Raw genomic sequence first — 20,357 nt, 5'->3', positions numbered from 1 at the left:
GTGAGGATGAAACTGTCAAGTGTGAGAAAAAAGTAAGGAAACTACTCAATGTGATAACAGAACTGTCATATGTGATGTTAGAACTACACAATGTGAGGATGAAACCGTCAAATGTGAGAAAAAAAAAGTAAGGGAACCACCAAATGTGAGAAAAGAACTGTCATATATGATGTTGGAACTGCACAATGTGAGGGTGGAACCATCAAGTATGAGAAAAAATTAAGGGAACCATTCAATGTGACAAAAGAACTGTCATATGTGATGTTAGAATCGCACAATGTGAGGATGGAATAGTCAAATGTGAGAAAAAAAAAGTAAGGGAACCACCAAATGTGAGAAAAGAACTGTCACATGTGATGTTGGAACTGCACAATGTGAGGAAGGAACCGTCAAATGTGAGAAAAAAAGTAAGAGAATCATCAAATGTGAGAAAAGAACTTTCACATGTGATGTTGGAACTGCACAATGTGAGGATGAAACTGTCAAATGTGAGAAAAAAGTAAGGGAACCATCAAATATGAGAAAAGAACTGTCACATGTAATGTTGAAACTGCATAATGTGAGAATGAAACTGTTAAATGTGAGAAAAAAATAACCTAGTATAGCAGGTTACCTACTAGTGGGTACCGTACCCCTTTTTTTTGGAGGTACCGTAGAATTACTCTTTTATATATATATATATATATATATAAAACTTGGTATGAAATAATATTCTCTTCTTATTAATCATTAATGCCAAGATTGGCTATTTATATGGTGTACAACTAGGCTCTCATAAAATAAAACCATTCCGAACTTTCCAGGTTCGAAACTCATTACTTTTTATTTTTTATTTATTTTTTGGTGCAACGAGTGAGCCACACACAAAGAATAATCCTTCATCTCCCTTAAACCCACACAAAGATTCAATCTCATATCTTTATTATAACGCCAAGAGACCATACCAATTTGCCTTGGTGGTCTGGCTCTATTCAATGAAAAGTTAAAACAATATGATCTGGCTTAAGCCTACGGCCTACCAATAGATATTACCCTCTAAATCTTAAGATAAAAAATAATAATAATAATAATAATAATAAAATAAAAAATAAAAAATAAAAAAACACCCTTGTGCAATTAATGGGATACATTGAAGTTATTTTGACTCATTCAACTGAAAATTACGCATATTGCTGGCGTAACAATTATGTACTTATGGTTCAAAAATTAAGCATATTGCTGGCAAAGTAATCTGGGCAAAATCCTTGGCAGATGTGCTCACCAAGAAAAAGGATATCTTGTTTTTGGTGTATATAGCCGACTTTCTCACAACATGTGAGAGCCCCAACTCCCAAATTGGTGTATAGGCTTGAATAATGGTGTGGTGAAAACGTGTGACAGTGGCTGAAAGAAATTGAGAATTTGGTGGCAGTAAAATGATATCGTAAACTCGTAGTATCCCAACAACAATAAAAATAGGTTGGGACGCACACACGTATGAAATACCTTGAAAGAAACTTTGTACATTAATTCGAAGGTTTATTTTTATAAGATAACTTCATTACAATTAGAAATGAAGCGGTCAATAACTTGCAGGAGCCACATTTGCAGTAGCCTTATATATACGTAAGTGCGCAGTACAAATTATTGGAGCCATTACTGATTTGAATATGAGTTTTATTTAATTAATTGTTGTATCTTTTGGCAAATTAAGTACCCATTTGGGTACAGCTTAAACGCAGCGCATTTGCATTTCAGCGTTTTTTTTTTTTTTTTTTTTTTTTAAATTTATTTATTGAGAAGCACATTTCCGTGGGTCTCGTGCATTGTTCACGAGACTCACAAACCTCTTTTTTCAACAAAACTTTCATTAAAAATGGATCTCACGGTACTGTTCACACATTTAAAAATTATTTTGCTACTGTGTTTTCAGTTTTCAATATTCAGTTTTCAGCAAAATAAACGGTATCCAAATAGACCCTAAATATGTGTACAAACTACTTTGAACAATGGCTTCTGTGAATAGTTCTTATGCAAATGGTGGTACCTACCTTGCTACAAATATAGAGAGCTTCTGCAAATGAAATTCATCATTTGGATACGATGTGCATGTACATACATACATGTGCAATTTGATCTCTTCATTTCAAGTGTAATAAAATTAACTACTTTGTAAAATAATTAAATAAACTTGCAAGTGTCAATTAATAGTTTTCTTTTGAGAATTCAATTATGTACAAATGGATCATGAGGCGTATTTTGATTTTGAGAAACAGAATTTTAAGAATATCCCTGTATGTTAAATTTTATTAGCATCTTCAACTATTTGGAATTATGTCTGATGATGCCGTAAAATCACCAGTGAGCTATACGATCCTTGCATGCTTGAATTAACAACCTGCAAGAAGAAAGAAGTGATCTCGCAGAGGGCACCGATGTGGTGCCGGCCAAATACCCTCCGAAGGTCAAGTTAGAACTATTCTCAACTCTAGAGTGTTAGAGAAGGGGAAATTATGCGTACCTTGATTTGTGAAGGTATTGGGGCTTTTATAGTAGTAGAAGATTGGTCTTTCTTCCTTGATGTAGAAGTCTTTTCCTTATAGGACTCTACTTGAGTAATCCCAAACGTGATGGGCAAGACATTTCCTTGTAGAGAGGGTCTTTCATTGACGCGCGTATCTTCCGGAATTCTCCTTGTACTAGGATTCTGATTTCCTTTGGGATTCTACCGGATTTTAAACGTGTGTAACAAGTATTTTAAGTCATGCTAGGCCCTGGGCTCTCACCTATTGCTGGCCCATGGGCTAGGATCCGTCAGGCCCAATGTGGTGAAGGTTCGTCATGCTATTTTTTACCCCTTCAGCTGCCCCTTCACCCTATGGTCCGTCATGATTTAGGTGGATGGACTAGTAGGATGACGGTTCAATTTTAATTGAGGTTAACGGTCCAAGATTATTTAGGTTTGACGGTTTAAGATTATTAAAGTTGACGGTTGAAGATTCTTGAAGTTGACGGTTCTTCAAGAGGACATGAACTGCGAACATTTGTTGACAGGTTGTCAAGTATTTATGAGGCATGCCACGTGTCACTTTTTGATTGGATTTTGTACCGGATCGAAGCATCACTTCGTCTTCCGTGCATCTCACATATATATAACACACTTCTCCTCCTCATTTCTACACTTTTCAGCCAAAACATATTGTCAAAGCGCCATCATCAACCTTGTCAGAGCACTCCATCGAACATCTGTACCTGTCAACTATACAACCGTCAACTTTTTGTTACTCAGAGAGCGGTGAGTATTGTTATTATTTTTTTTCCAAGTCTTGCATTTTGTGCTTACAATTTGCTAGACCTACACACCCGTCCGTCGCTACTAGATCCGTCAGTCTTAGGTTTTGTCGTCAATTGTAGGCAATGTATAGTGCGTCAAGTAATCAGCCAGTAGTTCGTGACGGGGCGGAATACGAGGAAGTATACCCGTTCGGTCATAAAGACCCAGAGGGTCCTGGTGAAGAGAGGAGGTCCGCCTCTTCCTCGTCCTCAACAAATGAGGATATGGAGATGGTTGAAATAGAAGATACGTCTGATGATGGCGAGGATCAACCATTGGGATCCGTCATCGGTGCTGATGGACTTAGGGAGTTCATCATGCTACTAGAGTGGACGGTGCATAAATTCACATCCGTTATCAGGGAGAAACATTTCAGCACTTTTAGGGCTAACTTTCAAATTCCGGACTACATTCCAATCCATCTACCCTACGTATCAGAGAAATGTTATTACGAAGGGGTAGAAGGTGTCGAAGTGTACGAGCAGATGCTGAAGGCGAGACTTAGGTTTCCGCTAAGTACCATACATAGAGAACTTTTAAAATATTTGGGTCTGTCCGTCACCCAGATATCCCCAAACGCCTGGAAGGTCTTCATAGCAATGGAGATTCTCTATGGTACTATGACAGACGGCGCTAGGAGGCTGACGGTGCGTGAATTCCTTCATTGCTACCGTCCAGACGAAATTGACAGGTCAAGGGGAATGTATAGTTTTGCCAGTAGGAGCCCATTGTTGAAGGTCATTTTTGAAACACCCGACTCAAATAGAGACTGGAAGAGTTGTTACTTCTTTCTAGAGGGTGACGAATGGATGAGCTGTCCAGGAGAGACGAAGTATATGCCCGTCGACACAACTTGGGGAGTATTACATTCATCTCGTATGCATCCGTCCTAATTTGCAAATACTTTTTATATTCGTTAGTTATGATTCTTTCTTCTAACCGTCCATTTCCTCTGCAGGTAGATGGCGCCCACAAGTTAGTATTGAGGAGTTTAGCTTCCTCGAGAAGATTTTTCAGAAGACCAAGCCGGAAGAAAGGATTTGGGCAAAGTTGGTAAACCCAAACACCATTCACTGGTATTGTGACGGTCTTGAACCCACTCCTGAAGCCGTTAGATATAACGAAAGAATTCACAGACATAAGTCCGTCAACCTTCATTTTATATAAACGGCTTCAACTTAGTTAATGAATTTATCCGTCCTTCTTTGCAAAGATGGACAATGCTAAGAGGAGGGCTTTGATAAAGGCACAGGCTGCCAAAAGAAAAGAGTCCGGCGAGGTGGTTCCTAAGGGGATGGCTCCGTCGATAAAAAGAAAGCCTCCGTCCAAATCTGACCGTCCACTTAAGCAGCAGAAAGTCTCTCTAAAACCCATCGTCAGGTTAATGGCTGAGGGTGCGAAGACCGTCACCCCAGTAAAGCATGGGTCAGGCAAAGGTTTGATGAAGGCCCCATCCACAAGCCAAGAGAAGCCTCCTCCTCTCCTTCGTGACGACTCCAAATTCGCCCTGGAGAAGCTTTCTTCTATAATTTTGTCTGAGGATTACGAGGATTTGGGTAATCATTGGACGGAGGCGATGAGGGAGACAGGTCTCTTTGCTGTTGCACAGGTAATGTTTGTCCGTCGATTTACGCCCATCCACTCTACTTTGTTTTTGTCTAAACTCTTAACTTGTTTGTTTCAGTCCTTGGTCATGATGAAGGGCTTAATGGACCGGTGCCTTAACCGTGAGGCGGCCTTGGAACGTGTTCGAGCAAAGGTAGAGCAGACGGAGAGTGAGCTGAGTCAACTGAGCAAGTGGAAGTCCACTATGGAGAAGAAGTTTAACCTTTCAGAATAGGTAAGGAAAGAGCTTGAGCAAAAGACAGATGAAGCCGAGAAGGCCCTGGAGGTCAAAGAAAAGGAAATCCAAGACTTGAAGGAAAAGCTCCGTCAGGCTAAGGAGGTAGCGGTCCGAGAATACCGTGATTTTGACGCCTTATTGGGCGAGCTGAGGGGCTCATTCCTTCAAGGTTTTGATGACGCGCTCCGTCAAGTTAAGAAAGCCTACCCTGAACTGGACGTGTCAATGATAAATGTCAATGACCAAGACCAGATGTCTGCTTTGCCCGTCGCCTCAGAGAACACAGACGACCTCTTTGCTGAGGAGGCAGTTCAAGGCAACAGAGAATCAGCTCCAGCAAAAAATGTTCAAGATGCTGACCCGAAAATGTAGATTGTTGTTGTTGTTGTCGTTGGTTTTTTTTTTTTTTTTTTTTTTTTTTTTTTTTTTTTTTGAGAACGATCCATCCTTAATTTTGTGTATTAAACAATTACCCTCTAAGGGTTTTATCAGTTGTTATTGCATTATTTTAAAATTTTATGCTTGCTATATCAATCTTTATTATTTTTTTTGAATGGTGCATAAATATCCGTCCTCTTCAAGTTGTTCATTATACGGAGAACTGGCCATTTTTTATGGACTTATATAGTTTTTGTTTTTGGACGATCCGTCCTACTTGAATATTTAGGTAACCTATCCCGTCCTTTATTGTGGACTTGGAAATTTTCACCTAACGGGGTGATACTTGCAGTTGATGGGCTTGTGTCCGTCCAATTAGAATTTATTGTCATTCGTCCACTTTATGGGCCAGTCGTCACCCAACTGGTGGTTTTTGTATATTGAACGCTATTCGTCTAGGACTACCCGTCTATTTTGTTCTAACCGTCCATTTTATTGACTTAAGGAGTTTTCTCACGTCAGGGATGATTCGCCTACTTAGCGTAATTTATTTTCATCCGTCTATTTATGGGCTTTGACTGTTGCCCGTCTAGGATGATTCATCCATTTTTGGACTTGGTAAATATTTTTACCCTATAGGTGATCTGTCCACTTTGTGGATTTTATAATTATTTTCACCATATCGGTGATCCGTCCATTTTGTGAACTGAATATTTTATCCTTATGGGTGATCCGTCCACTTTATGAACTGAATATTTTCACCTTATGGGTGATCCGTCCACTTTGTAGGCTTTATTACTATTTTCACCTTATCGGTGATCCGTCCACATTGTGGACTTCGTAGATATTTTCACCCTATGGGTGATCCGTCCACTTTGTGGACTTTGGTAGTCATCTGCATCCACGGTTATCCGTCCTTTTTCTGAGAATTTAAGTAGAAAAACACGGTTGTGTCTAAATAATTCCTCTTTAAAAAGAAAATGCGTTTGTAGGAAAAGTACCTGCCCCCTTGAGCTTAAAAAGGCACAAAATATTGTAGCAAAAATTATTAAAGGAAAACTAGTAATTGTAGCTAAAATTAAATAAACTGGGAAATTGGGGATCATTGCTATCTCTCATATTATCATCTCTACTGGTAGTATTTCCGTAGATGCTCCGTGTTCCATGGGTGCTGTAGCTTTTGTCCGTCCATTGTCTCGAGGTGGTAGGTCCCTTTCCTTTACCATGATGCGATCCTGTAGGGTCCTTCCCAGTTGGGGCTGAGCTTTCCTTGCGAAGGATCTCTAGCGGCACCCATTACTTTCCGTAGTACAAGATCACCGACTTGGAAGTCCCTATGCCTCACTTTGGTGTTGTAGTGTTTTGCCATGAGATTTTGATAACGCGCCAACCTCTACTTTGCTGCTGCTCTGACTTCGTCCACTAGGTCGAGCTGGAGGCGCATGGCTTCTTTGTTCTTATCTTCGTCGTAGCTCTCCACCCGATAGCTCGTGAGCCCCACTTCTACGGGAATGACAGCTTCAGTTCCATACGCAAGTCGAAATGGTGTTTCTCCAATGGGAGTTCTTACTGTGGTCCGGTATGCCCATAGGACGCTTGGTAGTTCGTCTGGCCAGATACCATTTGCCTCATCGAGCTGGGTCTTGATTATCTTGAGCAAGAACCGGTTCGTGACTTCGATTTGCCCATTTGCCTGTGGGTGTGCGGGCGATGAGTAGTGATTCTTGATCCCTAGCTTCGAGCAGAAGTCTCTGAACGCACTGTTGTCGAATTGCTTACCGTTGCCAGAGACCAGCACTCTGGGTATCCCATACCTGCATTTGATATTCCTCCAGACAAAATTTTGAATGGTCTTCTCCGTGATGGTGGCTAAGGCTTCTGCTTCTACCCACTTAGTGAAGTAGTTTATGCCAACTACCAGGAATTTTAGCTGCCAGATCGCCGTCGGGAATGGGCCCATGATATCAAGTCCCCATTGTGCGAACGGCCAAGGTACCGTCATAGGGGTCAGTTCTTCGGACGGTTGTCTGATGAAGTTGCTGAACCTCTGGTATTTGTCGCAGGATAGGACATAAGCTTGCGCGTCCTTCATCATTATAGGCCGGTAGTATCCTGCTCGGATCAGCTTGTGTACTAATGATCACGCGCCTGAGTGGTTTCTGCAGATACCCTCGTGTACTTCTCTCATCACATAATTTGCTTCCTCTTGGCCTAAACACCTCAGGTACGGTCAAGAGAAACCTCTTTTATATAAGACGTCCTTTATCAGCACAAACTGTGATGCCTGGACCTTCAATTTTCTTGCGGCGCCCTTTTCATCCGATAACACACCAGTTTTTAGGTAGGATATCAATGGTGTAGTCCAATTGCATTCAGAGTTTACTTCCTGCATACTTATTACATCATCAATAAGTGAGGAGAGTTGAACGAATGATAATACCTTTTTGGGGACAAGCATAAACTCGGCTGACGCAGCTTTTGCTAGATGGTCGGCACATTCATTTTCTTCCCTTGGGATCTGAATGAATTTGACTTCGAGGTCGCTAATTCGGTATTTTACTTCTTCTAAATACCTCTTCATTCTATCGTTCTTGCACTCGTAGTTGTCATTGATCTGACTCGTTACCACCTGTGAATCGCAGTGTATGACTATGTTTTCTACTCCCGCAGCCTTTGCAAGGTCTAGCCCTACCACCAAGGCTTCATACTCTGCCTCGTTGTTGGTTATGGGGAAATCCAATCGGATCATACATTGGATCTTGTCCCCCTGCGGAGTTTGGATCACTACGCCGACTCCTCTGGCTCGTCTATTTGAAGATCCGTCTGTATAGATATTCCATTGTCCTTTATCTTCCGCCACCTGGCCATCTTCGAGAGTGAACTCGACGATGAAGTCAGCTACTACCTGCCCTTTTATGGCAGTCCACGGGCGGTATTGGATGTCAAACTCGCTCAGCTCTACTACCCACATAGCCATTCTTCCTGCTGCCTCTGGGCTACTCATGGATTTTCTCAATGGTTTGTCTATTAAAATAATGATGGTATGCGCTTGGAAGTATGGCTTAAGTCTTCGTGCCACGATTATCAACGCGAAAGCCAACTTCTCCATTTGAGGGTACCTCTCTTCTGCCCCTCGGAGTGCTTGGCTAGTAAAGTAGACTGGTTTCTAGGATCCATCCTCCTCTCTTACCAAAGCTGCGCTTATTGCATTTTGTGAAATGGCTAAATATAGGTAAAGCTCTTCTCCTGGCATGGATCAACTGAGCAACGGTGGAGATGAGAGATATGCCTTTAAGTCGTTGAATGTCATCTGGCCTTCATCCATTCATTCGAATGATTTCCTTAGAGTGCGGAAGAATGGTAGACACCTGTCCGTCGCCCTTGAGACGAACCTGTTTAGGGTTGCAATCTTTCCGTTTAAACTTTGGACCTCCTTAACCATCCTTGGTGGCTTCAACTCCATTATGGCCCGTACCTTCTCTGGGTTGACCTCTATTCCTCTTTGGGACACCATGAAGCCCAAGAACTTCCTAGCTGTCACTCCGAACGCGCACTTGTTTGGATTTAGCTTCATGTTGAATGATCGGAGTGTGTCAAATGTCTCCCTGAGGTCTTCTAGGTGATCAACTTCATACATGCTTTTTACCAACATGTCGTCAACATAAACCTGTACGTTCCTGCCGATCTGATGTGCAAACATCTTGTTCATTAGCCTTTGGTATGTTGCCCTAGCATTTTTGAGTCCGAAAGGCATCACCTTGTAGCAGAATAATCTCTGGCTTGTAACGAAGGAGGTTTTCTCTTGATCAGATTCATCCATCCTGATCTGGTTGTAGCTGGAGAAAGCGTCCATAAAACTTAGGAGCTGGTGTCTCGTAGTCGAATCTACCAAGGTATCTATTCGTGGGAGCGGGTAGCTGTCTTTAGGGCAAGTCTTGTTAAGGTCCGTGAAGTCTACGCACATCCTCCAGTTTCCGTTGGCCTTTTTAACCATGACGACGCTTGCCAATCAGTCGGGGTAATATACTTCCCGGATTAAACTTGCCTCCAGTAACTTTCGAACTTCCTCAGCTATGGCCTTGTCCTGCTCCTGAGCGAAGACTCGTTTCTTTTGCCGGATTGGAGGGAATGAGGGCGACACATTTAACTTGTGGACCATGACTGATGGGTCGATTCCTGGCATGTCTTCATGACTCCAGGCGAACATGTCTTGGTTATCTCTAAGGAAAGTCATGATCGTTTGGCGCATCGGCCAACTATGTAGTGTGCCAATTTTAGTTGTCCGTTCAGGCCGTGTGTCATCAAGTCTCACCTCTTCCAGCTCTTCAATCGGCTCTGCCAGTGCTCGTTGCTTTCTGATACACATTGTTTGTTGTTAATCCTCCATTTCTAACATGGCAATATAGCATTCCCGTGCTGCTATTTGATTTCCTCGCAGTTCTTCCACCCCATACTCCGTCGAGAATTTAATCATCAGGTGGTATGTTAAAGTCACTGCCTTCCAGGAATTGAGAGTGGGTCGCCTGAGGATGGCATTGTAGGCGGACGAGCAGTCGACTACGAGAAAAGTTACCTCCTTAGTGATCTGTTGAGGATAGTCACCTGTCGTCACAGCTAGTGTTATTGCGCCCAAGGGGAACACCTTCGTTCCCCCAAATCCCACAGGTGGGGCATTCGTTGGGGTTAATCGTTCCTTGTCAATTCTTATTTGCTGGAATGTCGGATAGTACAGGATGTCTGCGGAGCTGCTGTTGTCGACGAGGACCCGATGCATGTTATAATCCCCTATTTGCAAGCTGACCACAAGTGCATCGTCATGAGGATGGTGAAGTCTCCAAGCGTCATCCTCTGAAAATCCGATAACGGGGTTATCTATTCGCGGCATCTTGGGTATGGATCCTGTAAGTTGGACGCTATGGACCATTCTGAGGTAGGTTTTGTGGGCTTTTTTAGAAGATCCTACTACGGTTGTGCCCCCTACGATCATTCTTATGTCCCCTATAGGTGGTCTAGGGTGCTCGTTCTCTCGTCGTAGGGCCTGTTCCTACGACGGATTGGTTCTTTCCTTGCTGACGAACCTCTGTAGCTTCCCTTGTCTGATAAGGGCCTCAATCTGCTGTTTCAGGTCGTAGCAGTTGGCTGTGTGGTGCCCATGGTCTTGGTGAAAGCGACAATACTTATCCCTTGGCCTCTTGTTGGGATCTCCCTTTAGTTTACCAGGGAACGTTAGTGCTCCTTCATCTTTGATCTGCATCAAGACTTGATCTATCGGGGCGGTTAATGGGGTGAAATTAGTGAACTTTCCAGTGGGGGATCTAGGGCGCCTTTCATCTCGTTGATCTCCGGTTCTAGCAACCTTTCGCCCTCTATCCTGTCTTGTGTCCTTTTATCTCTCCCTCTTCTTAGGTTTCTCTTCGTGGGCTAGCAATGCATCTTTTGCATTCGTGTATTTGGTGGCTCTGTAGAGTACGTCCGTCATGGTCTTTAGGTCATTCTTGTATAAAGAAAACAAAAATTTACCCTTCCGCAGCCCGTTAGTGAATGCAGCTACGAGTATCTTATTGTCAGCTTCATCAATTGAAAGGGCTTCCTTGTTGAAACAAGTTATGTAAGACCACAGCGTCTCGTCTTCTTGCTGCTTGATGCTCATTAAGCACGCGGTGGACCTTTTATACCAATGTCCCCTATGAAGTGCGAGGTGAACTGGGTGCTCAACTCTTTGAAAGTATTGATGGAGCTTGTTGTCAATCTACTAAACCAAACCCTCGCAGGGCCCTTTAGCGTCGTCGGGAATGCCCTACACATGATCTCGTCTGGTACCCCTTGAAGGTGCATTAGGGTCTTGAAAGTCTCTAGATGATCGAGGGGGTCCTTGACCCCGTCGTAGCTTTCGATCTGGGCCATGCGGAATTTCTGGGGCAAGGGGAATGAGTTGACGGAGGTAGTGAATGGTAAGTCAGTTCTGTTTACTAGGTCATCAAGATCATTGGACACTCGTCCCTTGAGGACATTCATCATGACCTCCATCTGCTCCTTCATCGCCTGGATCTCCGCGATAATAGGTGGAGGGGCCGAATCCATGAGGGATGGAAGGCTTATGTTTTGCCACTCTGGCCTGCTTGGGGCGTTGCTGCCCTCTGGCTTCTCTTGGTCTCTTCATTCGGCACTGGTACTTTCTTGGTTTTCCTCCTGAACATTATGTCCTGCATACCTTTGGCGTAGCTGCTCCTCCAGATCATGGTTCTGTTTTATGAGTCGTTCTACTGCTGCCATGAGAGTCTGGAACTACCTCTCTGATGCAGTAGATCTTGGCAGCTCGTCTCCTTGAACGTTGTTGGTGGTAGCCATCGAGCAAGTGAGTACCATGCAGCTCTTATGTCTGGGAGGCGATAGTCTGGCTAAACTCTTCGATTCCCACAGACGGCGCCAATTGATGATGCCGTAAAATTACCAGTGAGCTACACTATCCTCGCACGCTTGAACTAACAACTTGCAAGAAGAAAGAAGTGATCTAGCAGAGGGCACCGGTGTGGTGCCGGCCAAATGCCCTCCGAAGGTTAAGTTAGAACTATTCTCAACTCTAGAGTGTTAGAGAATGGGAAATTATGTGTACCTTGATTTGTGAGGGTATTGGGGCTTTTATAGTAGTAGAAGGTTGGCCTTTCTTCCTTGATGTAGAAGTCTTTTCCTTATAGGACTCTACTTGAGTAATCCCAAACGTGATGGGCAAGACATTTCCTTATAGAGAGGGTCTTTCATTGATGCGCGTATCTTCTGGAATTCTCCTTGTACTAGGATTCTGATTTCCTTTGGGATTCTACCGGATTTCAAACGTGTGTAACAAGTATTTTATGTCATGCTAGGCCCTGGGCTCTCACCTATTGTCGCCCATGGGCTAGGATCCGTCAGGCCCAATGTGGTGAAGGTTCGTCATGCTATTTTTTACCCCTTCAATGTCTGTGTTTTGTAGGGTGTCCAAACTATTTGCAACTCGCACCTAGACCTTTGTAAAAGTCCAATTAATGTCTGTTAATATTGTTATTTGCTAAATGGACCATGTTAAGGGGTGTTTTTAGGAAAATTGTTAGTAAATCATATTAGGAAAGATTTAACACCATTTTCATGGGAAATATAAAAAGCTGTTAACAAAATTAAATGCTTTATCATTTTTCCATAAAATGTTTCTAAAAATAGTTCATAAAACAATGCATTTGAGGCATTCAACAAGTGTTGTAATATCTCAAATATAAAAATAAAATAAAATAAAATAGAATTTAAAAAAATATAAATATATAATATATATATATATATATATATATATATATATATATAAAAGAAGGAAGAGAGACAAGTGGTACAAAAGAGCTAGTTAGAAAATTAGAACAGGCAAATAAGCAGACCTCCAACTGTAAGAATTTGGCTATTGGATTTTGATTTTAAAGAGTTTCGTAAAAACGATATATGTACATATTTTAACGTGTACGATAAAAATAAAAATAAACATCTTATAATATTGTCACCGTAAATGCTGGTCACCACAATTTAACATAATATATAATATAATATAGTATGATTATATTACGATCTACTTGATTAACTTATTCTTTTCTTATCTATAATAAAACCATGATTAAAATTTCTTACCCTTTCAAAATCTATGAATTTTACTACAAATAAACTGTTTATATTACCAATAACCTATGAATACAAATTTGATACTATGTGATCCTAGTTAAAAACTTACACAATCTATTCTCAAGTTTATTTAAGTATAGTTTTAGACAAGTATACATATAAAAATATAATATTGTATATAGTTAAATCAAGCTTCCTAGTTCACTAATTTGTTCACAAACAAATTATTTTATTTGAACTTAACTTGTTTAATAGTTGAGCCTAAATTCGTACTTGAGTTTGACTTGTTTGCTAAGCAAACAAACATGAACAAACTTTCCCTAAGCCGAGTTTGAGTTGTTTATAAATAGTTTTGTTCATATACAACTCTTCTTAGTACAACTCAAAACATGCTTGTTACAAAAATTTTGTTATATTTTTTTTTATTCATAGAAATTCACTATTAGTCTATGATAACAACAAAAATCTAGTAACATTTTAATAATAAATCAAGCAGCCAGACCTCCACAAATCAAAATAATATAAAATAAAATCTAAATATAATCAGATTACATTAAGGCTCACTACATCTCAAAACATGCTTGTTATAAAAAAACACTAAAGTTCACTTTTAGCCCCTACCATTTGGGGTAGTTTTCATTCTAGCCCCTAATGTTACAAAAGTTTCATTTTGCCTAGCGCTACATTTCAATTTCATAAACACTAATTGTCTAACTTTGTTATGATTATCCTGTTAAGTGCCATGTGGGACCTAACACATGGCACATATTAATCCTACATAACAAAAAATTGAGGAAATATATGTAGGATTCGTATATGCCACATGATGGGTCTCACAAGTTACCTAACGGGAATGGTTTTAAAAATTGATGAATTGAATTGGCCAATTCAACCTTGAACTAAACCTAAATCCGATTCGGTACTCTTTATGGATTCGGTACTCTTTATGGACAGTTCGATTGCTAAAACTGCAAACCAAATTGGTTTACCTAGTTACTAATTGGTAATGAGAGAGGAATGTTGTGTTTGCCTGGAACATTTCTTGGGATTCTCCCTCGACTCATAAACTGAAGCCTTTCCGATCAACTTGTCTTTTTGGCCTTGTTCCTTCGCTTGATCTTCACATGACGAAGAACACAAGTGAAGACAAAGATTTGAGATGAGAATTGGTAGCAAGTGCAAGTTACCTAAAATAGGATAATGGGTGAATATGGGTAACCAGAACCGAAAAAAAATCCAAAAACCTATTACATTAGCTTACATAGTTCCTTCCCAATATATAGATTTTAACTATAGTTGCTCTCTATCTTTAGGGAGTGTTGTTTATTTTTTAAACATCTGTTTATCATTTTTGAGACTTGGTAACTATGATAAAGAAAAGTGGGTGTTTTGAAAAGTGAGAGGAATAATAAAAAATTAATGAAGAAATAAGGGAAAAGTGCAAATTACACTCCTAAAATTTGGCGGTGATTAGATTTTACACCTTGAAATTTCAAATTTTGGATTTTACCCCTTGAAGTTTGGTGATATTTGGATTTTACACCCTAACGTTTCAAATTTTGGACTTTACCCCCTATATTTTAGAAGTGTTTGGATTTTACTCCCTAAAATTTTGGGGTGTTTAGATTTTATACCCTAAAGTTTCAAAATTTTGAGGTGTAAAATCCAAACAACTCTAAACTTTAGCAGGTAAAAACCAAGTTCCAAAACGTTGTAGTGTAAAATCCAAACACCCCAAACTTCAAGGGATAAAATCCAAATTCTGAAATTTCAGGGTGTAAAATCCAATCACTCCCAAATATTAGAGGTGTAATTTGCAATTTACCCAAAAAATAATATTTAAATGAAATTGTGTTTAGAGTATAAAATCTGATGTGGGTGAAAAGAAGTAGTTAGCTAAAAGATGAAAAGTAGGCTCTTATCCTAAAATATGAAGTAAATTGACGAAAGCTACTACCAGTTTTCTAATACCATGAAAATAGAAAGTATTGATGTATGTGTTTGAGAGAGAAAGAGATATTTTGGGAAGTTTTTCAACATTTATTAGTTGTGCACGCATTCAAATCTCCCCCAATTTTGGTATAATTAATTTACCTCCCTCTTTTTTTTTTTTTTTTTAACCTTTGCTACAGGTTTGAACTCTAAATTTTATTCTTTGAATCTTGACTTTTATATATATCTTGAATCTTGAATCCTTGAGGGAAAAATTTACATATTACCTCGGGCTCTCACAAAGGGAGTAGGCCCCATACATGGGACCTACCATGAGGCCCACCCCATTTGTGAGAGCCCATAGCAGGAGTATGTAAGTTTTGCCCCGACTTTGTGTATGCTGTGCTGGTGGTAGGGATTTTTTGAGGGAAAATGGGCTGTCTTTAATACAAGAAAGTAAGATCCTAGGGACAGCTTTGATGGTTATCAGCATTCCCTGTTGTTTGAGTTGCTCCACGTCTGATTTCATAACAGGTTCTTGCCACGAAGGGGTTCTTCTACAATGGCAGACAAATGATATTCTGAAAACCCAAAATTAGTTAAACTTGGAAGGGCTATTTGTGTTAGTTCATTGATGTTATTTTATCTTTTAAACAAATTCCTTTAATTTACTCAATATCTATTCACACCTTATGGTTAAAGTGTACGTATTGAAGTTGTTCATGGCTTTTTCGTCCAATCGGATAATCAGTGACCATGGGTAAATATTTGTGAATTGCGACCCCCTAGATTCTGGACCGTGGTTTAAAGTTGCATGCTAGCTTGGAAATCATCACTAATATTAAGACTTCCTATTCTTTACAACTCCGTCATTTGTTTGAATGTTTTGATTTGGGGGAGGAGAAGGTTAGAGCAATATATTATACAATAGGCAAGTTGCAATGATATTTTACAGTGAATTGCAAGGAAAAGACATATTTTCGTACTGGAATTAGTAAATGATGCGCAACAAAATATTCTTGTTCAACATAATAGCAAAGTTATTACCTCAAAAAATGTTATTTTCACTTCCATTGAAGAAAAAATCCACTGCCAATTTGCCGGATTGAGATTTAAAATTTTAACCAAATTGCCGTTGGTAGGTTGGAGTGGAGTGGACCAGTTAGCAGATCAAGAGGTTTTTTTTTTTTTTTTTTTTAATAATATCCCTATTCAAAACATTCAGCAAAATAAAAAAAATTGAAGCAATAAGAATCAATTACGTGTAAAGCCTTTTCTGTAAAATGTGAAGCACTCTTTGTCTCTTTCATGTGTAACTAAAATGTGAAGCAAATATGGATGACAAATTCAGCCAAATTGTTATCAAAATCCAACGATAAGCAGCACTTAATCACACACAAAAAAGAAAGGTTTAAAAAAAATGGTTCGGCTTACTTCTAGTTAAATTTTTAATAAGACATCTCCTTTACTTTATAACAAACAGCTGAGATTAAAAGTAAAGCTACGTTATTTTTCTTTTGTGAAAAAAACGCACTGACATAAGGATAACACAAATTGCAATAAGCTTGAGATCTATCTTCGTCAATATCTTTATTTTTCTTCTTCAAATAAACTCAAAAAGAAGTCCAAAAGGATCCACATCCTTTCTTCGTTCTATTCTTTTTTTTTTAATCAAATGGTATGGTAAGCATAATTCCAAAGGCCAAATCTCAGTCTCAAAAGAAAAGAGAAAGAGAGAAGGCCTTGGTTTCTAAATTATCAGTCCACGCTATTCCCTTGGATTGAAATAAAAAATCAATGCTGACTGACCTCCAAAATCAAAGACATAAATAGAGACTTGAAGCTAAAAATGGAACACTTGTTAAAACTCTGTATGTGATTACATCTATGAATATATATTTTTTCTTTTTGAGTTCCTGTGAAGAAGTAGAAGACATTGACGAAAACATCTCTCTCTTTTTTTTCGATTCTTTAATTCAAATAAATTCCCTTGATTTCACGGCAAAGAATGAAACCTTCACATCATGTAGCCTAGTCACTAAGAAACTGTGTCCAAGTAGGAAAAAGCATGGTAAAGAAGAAACCTTCTCTTCATAGAGGAAAAGATCTCAAGTTTGGCAAACGATTTCAGGGGTAGTTAGAGGCTTGGACTTGAAGATTCCCTTCATCATCTTGGTAGTCAACATTGAACTCTGAAGGAACCATTGCCTTGTTGCTTCAGAGGTCTGCCTTTTCTTTTTAAAATGACGCGTACTTCTTTTTTAATCTCCGCCATTTGTTAAGTTTATTAAAAGCAAAGGAGATGTCCTGTTAAAAATTAAGCAGATGTAAGCTGAACCCAAAAAAAAAAAAAAAATTATATATATATATATATATATATATTCAATCCGTTGTGTTATAACATTTTTTTTTAGAGATAGTTTAAACCTAAGATATTTGCTCTTGATAATTGTCTTTTATCATCATATCAAGATACCAATTAATGTTTTAGCATAAACAAAAGATCTAATCTCAAATATCTTATTTGATGACAAGTCCTAATGTTGAAACTTGAAACGGATCGGAAGATTGTAAAAGAGAAAGGGGGATGTATCATTTGAGTAAAGAGTTTGTTTATGACTTGGATTTTGTTTGATTTTGCTATAAATGAGAACATAATAAATAAACGAACAAAACTTCCATGAAATTGATAATCTTTTTTTTTTTTTTTTTTTTTTTTTTTTTTTTTTTTATGTTTGTTAATAAAAGAAAAAAGACAAAAGTTGGCAAAGGAAGACCCTGAGCCACTGACCTTGGTGACCTATAAGTTCTTTGGCCCATTTTTTTTGCAAATTGAAAGAGTTTAAATGTTTAATACGGCAATCCATAGTTCATTTTTCAAATCTTTGCTAGGAGGATAACCTTCCATATAAGACTTTACCATATATAAATAAAGATAAAAAGGGTAAAAAAGACATTGAACTCCTAATGTTATCATAAATAATGAACCAAACCTAGTACATTCCCAGGTTAAAGTTTTTACAAGACAATTTAATTACATTTAAAATGAAGAGGTCAATAACTTGCCCATGCACGTCTTATCAAACCAACCTGGTCAAGCACATTTGCAGAAGCTTTATATATACGTAGATAGATGCCACCATTTGCATAAGCACCATTCATAGAAGCACTTGTTCAAAGTAATTTGAACTTACTTTCGCAAGAGAAAATGAAGGTTGAACTGGAAGTAATCTCCAATGAGAATATCAAACCATCTTCACCAACCCCCACCCATCTTCGCTATTATCAACTTTCCTTTCTCGATCAAACATTCCCTCCTATGTATGTTCCATTTCTCTTTTTCTACACACAGAATGATGCTTACTCTAAAATCAGCACCGATCCTGCCAAATCATTCTCTACTGTGCTCAAGCGATCATTGTCCGACGTCTTAACTCGTTACTACCCTTTAGCTGGCCGCGTTAAAGACAATCTAACTGTAGACTGCAATGATGAAGGTGTGTTGTATCGCGAAGCCCAAGTCAATTGCAAGCTTTCAGATATTGTTACACATCAAAATTCTGCAGAGTTGAAGAAATTTCTTCCATGCGATATTGATGGCACGCACCATTTTGCCTGCACTGTTCAAGCCAACTACTTCACTTGTGGCAGTATTGCCATTGGTGCATGTATTTCCCACAAGATTGCTGATGGCACATCCTTTATCATGTTTATGAAAACTTGGGCAGCCACAGCTCGAGGTGATAGTGATATATATCCCCAATTTCAAGCATCAACTCTCTTTCCTCCTACAAGTACTTTATCTGGGTTTCAACCAGAAAATAATATGATAAAAGAGAAGCTTGTATTAAAGAGGTTTGTGTTTAGTGCTGCTTCAATAGTGTCTCTTAGAGAAAAATACGGGGAAAGCTCAGGCTTAGAAAGTCCAATACACCCCAGTCGTGTTGAGGCATTGTCAGTCTTTTTATGGAGCCGATATGTAGCTGCTACACAAGCAAACTTTGGGCCTAAAAAGCCCAACATGGTGCTTTTTGCAGTGAATTTACGATCAAGGATGGATCCGCCATTGCCTAGAAATTCTTTTGGAAATATCTTCCGACTTGCAACAGTCCTTCTGTCTAGTGAAGAGAGGAATGGCCTCGTGGGCAAAGTGAGAGCCGCGATAAGAAAAATTGACAACGAGTATGTGAAAAAATTACAGGACCACGCTCAACACTTGAATTTTCTCAAAGAGGCTAGTAGAAAAGTTATGAAAGAAGATATAGTTCCATTCAATTTCAGTAGTTGGTGCAAGTTCCCTATGTATGAAGTGGATTTTGGTTGGGGAAATCCCATGTGGATTGGTCTGGTTAGCTTGCCTTTCAAGAACGTAGTTATATTTATAGACACCAAAAGTGGGGATGGAATAGAGGCATGGGTTAACTTGAAAGAGGAAGACATGGCTAAATTTGAAAGTGACACAGAGCTCCTTGCATATGCTTCCACCACAACCATAAATGCTTAACAAGTTAGTGTATAAGCATGCCGGATGCGTAGACTGAATGGCTGACACTGCAAAATTGTTTAGCAGTTTCTTCGTTAGTTTCCATCTTGAACTAAAATAAAAGAAGTCAAAAGCTTCCATGTGTTAAAAGTATTCCAATTATATCATCTTGTAATGTTATTTGTAATATATTGGTGAAACTACTAGAGTTTTAGTTTCTTCTTTGGGTTGGTATTTGTATGATTATATAAAAATAAGTTTGCAGTGTGATTTTGTATATGTGTGTAAGGATGTGTTTAGGTACTGTTTATTTTGCTAAAATTGAAAAATTATTGCTGAAAGTACTATAGATAAAGGTAAAAGTTAGTTGAAATAGTACAGTGGAGCCCATGAATATTGCCAAAAAGTGCAGTCTGGCCTATAAATAGTAGCAAAAATAAACCAAATAGTAAAATAATTTTAATTTTTAATCTCCACCCAAACGCACACTAAGTATCATTCTCCTAATTTTAATATTTGTAAAAATGTTTATCAATTCACATCTTCTCAACTAAAGGAAAAGTCACCAATACCGATGATTTTATTGTGGCTATAATACTTCTACTAGTCACCAATACCAACAATTTTAACATTTAGTTTTATCAGGAATCTAGTAAGATTTCTAAAAATATGTAATTCTTACGTTTCTTTTATTTCTAATAAGAATATTAAATGAATTATCTATTTTTTCAAGACTATTTTAGGATTTGTAGACACTATACGGGTCAAATTTT

General features: G+C 38.9%; 2 protein-coding genes across 2 annotated transcripts; one reads left to right on the top strand and one right to left on the bottom strand.

The window, feature by feature from the left end:
• Positions 1–6,927: 6,927 nt before the first annotated feature.
• LOC126719409 (uncharacterized) lies at positions 6,928–8,643 on the bottom strand. The gene is made up of 2 exons (XM_050421964.1): positions 7,811–8,643; positions 6,928–7,348 (listed from the first exon to the last, which is right to left on the bottom strand). The coding sequence occupies exons 1-2, from the start codon at positions 8,641–8,643 to the stop codon at positions 6,928–6,930; spliced, it is 1,254 nt and encodes a 417-aa protein (XP_050277921.1).
• A 9,628-nt stretch (positions 8,644–18,271) lies between these two features.
• LOC126717502 (stemmadenine O-acetyltransferase-like) lies at positions 18,272–19,804 on the top strand. Its single transcript, XM_050419275.1, has one exon. The coding sequence runs from the start codon at positions 18,310–18,312 to the stop codon at positions 19,603–19,605; it is 1,296 nt and encodes a 431-aa protein (XP_050275232.1). The 5' UTR covers positions 18,272–18,309; the 3' UTR covers positions 19,606–19,804.
• The last annotated feature ends 553 nt before the right edge of the window (positions 19,805–20,357 follow it).

The sequence above is a fragment of the Quercus robur genome, chromosome 3 (genome assembly GCF_932294415.1).
Source record: "Quercus robur chromosome 3, dhQueRobu3.1, whole genome shotgun sequence".
Taxonomy (NCBI): Eukaryota; Viridiplantae; Streptophyta; class Magnoliopsida; order Fagales; family Fagaceae; genus Quercus; species Quercus robur.
This window is presented reverse-complemented; position numbering and strand designations above follow the sequence as displayed.